We start from the raw sequence: 7982 nt of genomic DNA on the forward strand, positions 1-7982 counted from the left end.
TTAGGTTGCTTTCGTATCTTCACTTTTGTAAATAATGCTGCTGTGAATATTGGGGTGCATGTGTCTTTTCAAATTAGTGTTTTCATTCTCCTTGAATATACCCAGGACTGGAATTGCTGGGTCATGTGGTAGCTGTATTTTTAGTCTTTTGAGGAACCGCCATACTGTTTTCCAGTGTTTCACCAGTTTACATCCCCACCAGCAGTGTGCAAGGGCTCCCTTTTCTTCATGCTCTCATCAGCATTTGTTATATGTGGTCTTTTTGATGATGGCCGTTCTGACAGGTGTGAGGTGTTGTCTCTTTGTGGTTTTGATCCCCGTTTCCCTGACGGTGAGTGATGTTCAGCATCTTTCATGTGCCTGTTGGCATCTGTATGTCTTCTTTGGAAAAATGTCTGTTCAGGTCTTCTGCCCGTTTTTTAATTGGGTCATTTGGTTTTTCGATATTGGGTTGTATGAGCTGTTTATATGTTTTGGAAATTAAACCTCTTATTGGTCTTGCCATTTGCAAATATTCTCTCCCATTCAGTAGGTTGTGTTTCTGTTTTGTTGATGATTCCCTTTTGCTGTGCAAAAGCTTTTAAGTTCAATTAGATCTCGTTTATCTTTGCATTTGTTTCCTTTGCCTTAGGAGCAGATCCAAGAAAATATTTGCTGCAGTTTATGTCAAAGAGTGCTCTGCCTGTGTTCTCTTCTAGGAGTTTTATGGTTTCAGGTCTTACATTTAGGTCTTTAATCCAGTTTGAGTTTATTTTTATATGTAGTGTGAGATGTTCTAGTTTCATGCTTTTCCATGTAGCTGTCCAGTTTTCGCAGCACCAGGGGAAGGGAGAGCAGGGAAGAGGGGAGGGGAGGACAGGAGGGGCAGGGAGGGCCGCCTGGGTGTGGGCGTGGGTGTGCGTGGCCCGCGGACAGCCCCGGTGGAGGCCGTTTGGAGGCCACTGCCGCGTGTCAAGTGGCCGAGCCTGTGGGCCGACCTGAACAAACGTGTGTGCTTTTGCCGTGGTGCCCGTGTCCTGCGTCAGTGGAAGCTGTTCACGGTTGAGCAGCACCTTCATGGAAGGCAGACGACCTGCTCCTGTGGTCATTCCTTGGTTGTGCCGTGTCACCCTCTCAACTTACCTCCCATCTCTAGCGGGCGCTTTTAATGGTGTTCGTCGGAATATTTGCTGCTTTTCCCTTCCCTCCTGTCCCAGAGAGGTTTTTCTGGTCTTCGTGTTCTTTAAACCCTTTTTCGAAACTGATCTTGGTATTTTTGGTGGGTGGGTGGCTTTGAGTGACTCACATGCTGTCCCTCGTCCCCCAGGTTTGTCTGTAAAAATAATGGTGTGTTGTTTGAAAACCAGCTTCTTCAGATTGGACTGAAGTCTGAGTTTCGGCAGAATTTAGGTATGTATTTTACTTTACTTAATGAAAACTTCTCTTAGAAGTTATGAGGAGAAAGTATTTCCAAATCACAAATCTCAAAAGGGTCTAGTTTCTAGAATATATAGAGGACTCCAAATCAACAACAGAAAAACAACCCAGTTAGAAAATGGGCAGAAGTCTCAGACATTTCCCTAAGGAAGACATTCAGGTGTCCAAAAGAGCATGCAAAGGCGCCCACCATCACCAATAGTCTGAGAAATGCAGTCAGACCCATCGAGGTACCACCTCATACGCATCGGCACGGCTGCTATAAAAAACAAAACGAGGGTTGGCGAGGACGCAGAGAAATTGGAAGCTTGTGCTCTGGGGGGATGTATTTGCTGCTGTGGCAAACAGTCTGGAGGTTTCTTAAAAAACTAAAAATAGAACTCCCATATATATGACCTAGCAATCCCACTTCTGGGTATTTACCCAAAAGAATTGAAAGGAAAGCAGGGACTGGAACAGGTACTCACATGCCCATGTTCACAGTCACCAAAAAGGTGGAGGCAACCCAAGTGTCCATCCATTTGAGTGGATACACAAAATGTGGTTTAAACACACACTGGAACATTACTCAGCCTTAAAAAGGAAGGAACTTGTGACACAGGCTACACAGGGTGAACCTTCAGGACATCACACTCAGTGAAATAATCCAGTCACAGAAGGACTAATCCTGTCTGATTCCACTCCCTAGGGGTCCCTGGAGGAGTCACATCCACAGAGACAGAAAAGTAGACGGTGGGGCCCAGGGTTGGGGGAGGGGAGGGGAGTGAGTGTTCATGGGGACAGAGCGTCCGTTCGGGAAGACGGAACGTTCTGGGGATGAAGGTGGGGAAGGTAACACGACCATGTGAATGTGCTTCGTGCCCCGCCCTGTGCGCCAAGAGATGCGGAGACGGTAAATTGCAGGGTATATGGTGTATGTTTTACCACATTTTTAAAAAAAGCTTTCTGTTCCCCCCAGCCCCCCAAAATTGTGCCCACTGGCTACTGGGGCTGTTGCCGAGGGGCCCTGTGGGCTGCTGGCCCCGCCTCCCTCTTGGCACCATCGTGGAGCCTTGTCTGCGGAAACGAGTGGAGGGTGGGAAGGCAGCGCATCTGCCCCGTGGGGCCCCTCAGACTCCTTCTCACTGAGGACGGACAGAGGTGTTCGTTTCTCATTGGATGAAGGGGTTAGACTCCGGGCCACGGTGGCGTCACCCAGGAGCCGTGGTGTTTCTTAGGCTGTCGGGGAGGCATGCCTACCTGTGCGTCCTCTTCAGGAGATTTGAAGTTCACGTTCCATTCTGAATTCTGAGGGTGTAAAGACGTCCACAGAGGTCTGTGTGGCGGTTCCTGCTGTGCTGGCTCCGAGCCCCCCAAGTGCCGAGGCCGAGGGCTCGGGCGTCACTTGTGTGGGTCGGGGGCTCTGCTTTCCTCCGTGCAGCTCAGGAGGCTGTGGCGTGTCATGGGAACAAGCTGCTTTGCTTCCTTCTAGGCCGGATGTTCATATTTTACGGTAATAAGACCTCCACGCAGTTCCTGAGCTTTACTCCTACGCTCATCTGTTCGGACGACCTCCAGGCCAATATCCTTGGTTCCGTTGCCCCTAGGCCCCTGGCAGAAGCGGGTGGAGGACAGACTAGGAGGGCGTTTCCAGGTGCTGTTAATGCAACCTCAGGGTACCTTCCCACACTCAGGTTGCTTGTTGATAACGCTGGTGAAGTACATGCAGGCCTGTTCCGGCCTCCACATCTGCTGGGGCTCTGGTCTCCTTGGGGAGTCTCCCAGGGAGCTGCTGCCCAGGCAGAGCGAGTGATGGGCCACCTGGGACGAGCTGCGACCGGAGACGGTCCCATATAAATGGCAGAACTGGGACGTGAGCTTCTCCAGCCCGTCAGCCTTGCCATCCAGGTGTCCTGTTCCCGCGATGATGGGCCACCTGGGTAAAGTGAGGGCGAAGGAGGCCCAGCTTGACCACCGAGGATGCCGCCTTCCCTGGAAAAGCCGTGAAGCAGGAACCTCCTTACTACAGGCCAGATCTATTTTTATTTTAAGATAAACACGCTTTAAACGTGGACCGTTAAAGCTAAATGTTTAAGTTATTAAAAACACACGTATGGCAGGTTTCGTCCGAGGTCAGGATGTGAGCTCCGACTCCTGCCGGGCCCCTTCTGGAGCCTCTCTGAACTCGGGGCTCAGCCCATGTTCCCAGCGTCGCCACAGCTTCCTTGACACATGCACATCTGAGCCTGCAGACCAAGCCTGTGGACCCCACCGTGGACGGGGGCGCGCAGGTGCAGCAGGCTGTCAACATAGAGTGCGTGTCCGACTTCACCGAGGCGCCCGTCCTCAACATCCAGTTCAGGTGGGAGCCCCGGCCGAGGCACCAGCTGCTCTTGCTGGGCGCGGGGGTGTCAGGCTGGGCCGGCACGTGGCTGTGACGCGGGACCTCTGCATCCTTCCTTCAGAGGGTGTGGTGAGGACCGAGGGGTGACCTGCCGTGCACACTCCAGAGGCGTCTGCTACAGGGGGGTGTGGGAAGTGGGGGAGGGAAAGGGTGCCCGGGTCTGGGACGCCGGGTGGGCGGGGCCTTCTTCCCAAGGCCCGGGGCTTTCAGGCGAGAGACCGAGGGGCCTGTCCCTCTGCGGGCGCTGCGCAGCCTGCTGCTCCAGAGGCCAGCCGCCCGGCGCTGGGCCCACCAGGGCCTCGTCTGGGGTGTGAGCGCCTGTGTGTTGTACTCTGAGCGTACACGTCGGCCTGACTGTTTTTTCTGACGTGTCTGTTGCTTCTCGGCTCGTTCCTGCCGTCTTTCAGCGGCTGTGGTAGAGTGTGCTTCCCAGCCTTCCCTGTTGGGTATTTGTAAGGTTAACTTTTGAAAAAGCACCTTTCCAAATACGAGGTATACAGGGACCTGCAGATGGTGTACTTTGTAAAATTTAGGGAAATAGACGTGCAGAATTTTTCTTTCATTCCGTAGGCACACTGTTTTCTTTTAGTCTTTTCATGGAAAAAAGAAAAAACCCACACGATTTAAACTTGGAGTTGTAGGACACGGACTGCTGGGGAACGGGAAGAGGCGGCGCCTGTCCCCGGCGCTGCGACCAGCCCAGCAGCCTCGGCCGGGGGTGGCGGGGGCACGTTCCCCGACGTCCTTGGCCATCGATGACGGTGCGCCGGAGATGGACCAGCCTCCCTGGAGCCCTGGGCCGCCCTTCCAGATCTCTCCGCCCCGCCTTTTGCACGCGGCCCCCCTGTGCCCTGGAGGTGGCACACTCGGGACGTGGACTCTTCCCAGCATGCCTCTGTGTTGCTCACAGGTATGGGGGAACCTTTCAGAATGTGTCTGTGAAGCTGCCTATCACACTCAACAAGTTTTTCCAGCCCACGGAGATGGCTTCTCAGGATTTCTTCCAGCGCTGGAAGCAGCTGAGCAAGTGAGTGGCGCCCTGTCCCCCCCGGGTGGGTGGGGGGCCTCGGCTCTGGCTCAGCTGACGGCACTCGCGCTGGCCTCGGTTTCCCACAGTCCCCAGCAGGAAGTGCAGAATATCTTCAAGGCGAAGCATCCAATGGACACAGAGATCACCAAAGCCAAGGTAAAGGTCTTGCTGTGGACGTTCCCAGGGTCGGGACACGACCGGAGTCCTCAGAGGAGGCTGGCGGCTTCTCGCCTCGGAGAACCCTCCACCTCTGCTGGCGCCGACGCAAGGGGCTCCTGTTTCTCCTGGTTCTTCCCACAGATTATTGGCTTTGGTTCTGCACTCCTAGAGGAAGTCGATCCTAATCCTGCAAACTTTGTGGGAGCTGGTATCATACACACCAGAACCACCCAGATTGGATGCTTACTGCGTCTGGAGCCGAATCTGCAAGCCCAGGTCAAGCCCCTTGAGGGAATCGCTGAATACGCTTGCTTTTTTTTTTTTTTTTTAACTGTGGTGTAATTCACACACAGTGAGATATGCAGATAGATCCCAGATGTGGTAGTTTGATGTGTTTCGACAGATGTGTACACCTGTGTAACCACCACCACCCACCCGTTGGTGTGTGTAGCATTTCCATCGCCCCAGAAAGTTCTCTGGCACGCCCGCATCAGCCCCGGCCTCCCTAGGAGGCAGCGCCGTGTGGCCCAGCGTGGGACCCGCCTGGCCCCAGGCTCCAGCAGTCACCGTGTTGCTGCTGTGTCCACGGTGGGTCCTCGTGGAGCACGTGGCCCTCCTTTGTGGGGAGTTGCCACTCTGGTTTGCCCAGCCCTCCTGTCGATGGACATCGGGCTGCCCCTGTTTCAGGAGGCATTGAATACGGCTGCCGCAGACATCCGGACATGCCTTTGCATGGGCATGTTTTCATTTCACGTGGGGAACACTCAGGGTGGGATTGCCGGCTCATGGGGTCTGGGCACGGTCAGCCTTGCTGTTCCGACAGCGATGCGGTCTCAGACGCCCACCAGCTGCGCATGAAGTTTCCAGTTGGTCCACATGCACACGAGCACTTGCTGATGTCAAGCTGTTTTATTTTTGCCACTGAGAGCGTGTTCGTTGCTTGAACCTGTCAACAGTGGCACCTCCAGGGACGGGCTGAGCAGGGGGCCTTGAGGGGCCACTGGGCGGGGCTGGCCCCGCGGTGCCTGCCCTGGCACCGCCACTGACCTTCTGTGTCCTCTGTTTCAGATGTACCGACTCACGCTGCGGACGAGTAGAGAAACCGTCTCTCAGAGATTGTGTGAATTGCTTTCGGAACAGTTTTAATCAACAAGGACGGAGGGTCAGGCTCCTGTGTCTGCGTTTTTCTTCATCTCCACTGTCGTCTTCGTTGCCATGCCGCAAGTCCACGCCCTGTGTAGTGTTGCAGCCCCGGGTGCCTCCCAGCCCTGCTTCTCTGGCCTCGTCCCTTGTGGGGATGGATGGGAGCCTGTGTGCCGTCGAGGAAGAAGAGGCTCAGCCTGGACCCAGCCGTCCTGCCAAGTCAGGAGGAGAGGGGCGTGGATCCCGGGATTAACTCTTATAGAAGTCAAGACAGTTCTGTGGCTAAGTCTACAAATTAAAGGGAATTTAGAAGTTTGAATGAAAATGGAAAGTTGTTTGAAATTTTATCAAGATGCCAAGGCTGTCTTATTGACAGTTCATCTCTGATGCTCTGAGAGGAGAGGCAGCGTTCTGTCTGCCATGGCAATAGATCTTGGCTACTTGGATGGGAGACGGGGAGGCAGCCCAAGGGTATGTCCACACGGGGCCCAAGCGCCGACCTCGGCCAGGGTGAGAGCACAGTGCCAGGGGGCTTGCTGGGGCCGGGTTCTGAATCTAGAAGTTAGACAGGGTTGTGTTCTCAATGACGATCAACAAAAACACGTATCCTGGCTGGATTTAATTCTATTTTCCTTTTTCCCAGCACTGTGTTCTTAAAGCGAGATTTGTAAAGCCATCTGACTGAGACCTTATGTGTGCAGTGCTGGGGGGTGGGGGATTCCTGGTGGCTCTGGAGGGGGTGTACCTAACCTCATGCATCTTTGGGTTTCAAATGAGTGCACTGTCACCACAGTGGCCCAGGACTGGTTCCCGATTGTGATGGCAGGGTTTGTTGTGGGCCAACAGAGAAGATTTCTGGAAGGTGAGCTGGTCTCTTCCCTGTGCAGTGACCTAAAGGTGCCGGGGTCATGATTGCAGGCCAGGGTGCTGTGGACCTTGGCCTGTGCAGTGGGAGGAGGGAGGCCTGCGTGTGGTCAGGAAGCAGAGAGCAGAGTGGGGATGAGCTGGCACCTGTCCCCCCACCCCTCCGTGTGCGCGGCTCTCACGTGTTGTCCCCTGCGCCTCGAGATGCCGAGGCGAGGCCTGTGTCCTGTTAGCAGCAGATGCGCCAGGTGGGTGGCAGGCACAGGCTGCAGGTTTGTCCTCGACAGACACATCTGCTTTCGACACTGAGGGGCCCAGGAAGAGCTGGGGCCCTTGTTGGTTACCCTGGTTTTCCAGCAGGGACCGGGCTCCCTGCCGTGCGGTGGGGAGAACCACGTGGGGCAGGGGAACACAGTGGCCCTGTGCCGTGGTGCGGGTCGCGGGGAGGCAGCTTCTGGGAGTCGCCATGTGGGTACTTGGGGCCTCCCACACTGCGGACGCCCCACTCAAGGTTCCCACACCCACCACCCTGTGCAGCCCCTGCAGTGCGCAGTGGTGGAGGCTGCGGCTTTGTGCATGTGGTGGCAGCATGGCCGCTGGTGGCACTGCTGTGCACTGCAGATGGATGGCGTGGCCGTCGTGCTTTTGTTCAAGGTGCGGGACGGTACGCGGTGCTTGGGCTCCAGTGTTTGGACTGCCAGCCCGGGGCTGGTTTCTTATGTCAGCCGACGCCCTCCCTCCACCCACCATTCTGGGTGAACAAATGCTGGGGTGGCGGCTGGAACGTGTGTGGTCTTTGGAGGAAAAGGCGCCCGGCATACGGCTCAAGGTCCCGTCCCGTGGGGTTGCGTGGGGCGCTGAGAACCGATGATGCGGGCCCGTCGTCCGGAACCTGTTCCCCAGTCACGGGGATGGAAGCTGAGGTGTGTCGAGGTGACGTGCCTTTTGCTCTGCACTTGGGTTCAGGACGTGGGCTGAGCCTGTGGG

At 55.3% G+C, this 7982-nt stretch overlaps 1 protein-coding gene across 4 annotated transcripts in view; it reads left to right on the forward strand.

The window, feature by feature from the left end:
* AP2A2 (adaptor related protein complex 2 subunit alpha 2) overlaps positions 1 to 6456 on the forward strand; it is a 64978-nt gene extending 58522 nt beyond the window's left edge. For 3 of the 4 annotated variants that reach the window (XM_067747885.1, XM_067747886.1, XM_067747888.1), the window contains 7 exons: positions 1307 to 1389; positions 2888 to 2977; positions 3634 to 3757; positions 4710 to 4826; positions 4916 to 4985; positions 5130 to 5264; positions 6057 to 6456. In XM_067747885.1, the coding sequence (XP_067603986.1) occupies positions 1307 to 1389; positions 2888 to 2977; positions 3634 to 3757; positions 4710 to 4826; positions 4916 to 4985; positions 5130 to 5264; positions 6057 to 6134 (697 nt within the window). In that variant the 3' untranslated portion in view covers positions 6135 to 6456. Of the gene's footprint in view, positions 1 to 1306; positions 1390 to 2887; positions 2978 to 3633; positions 3758 to 4709; positions 4827 to 4915; positions 4986 to 5129; positions 5265 to 6056 lie in introns of those variants that run through there. The other variant, XR_010945872.1, reaches the window with a different exon arrangement.
* The last annotated feature ends 1526 nt before the right edge of the window (positions 6457 to 7982 follow it).

This window comes from Pseudorca crassidens, chromosome 9, assembly GCF_039906515.1.
Source record: "Pseudorca crassidens isolate mPseCra1 chromosome 9, mPseCra1.hap1, whole genome shotgun sequence".
Lineage (NCBI taxonomy): Eukaryota > Metazoa > Chordata > Mammalia > Artiodactyla > Delphinidae > Pseudorca > Pseudorca crassidens.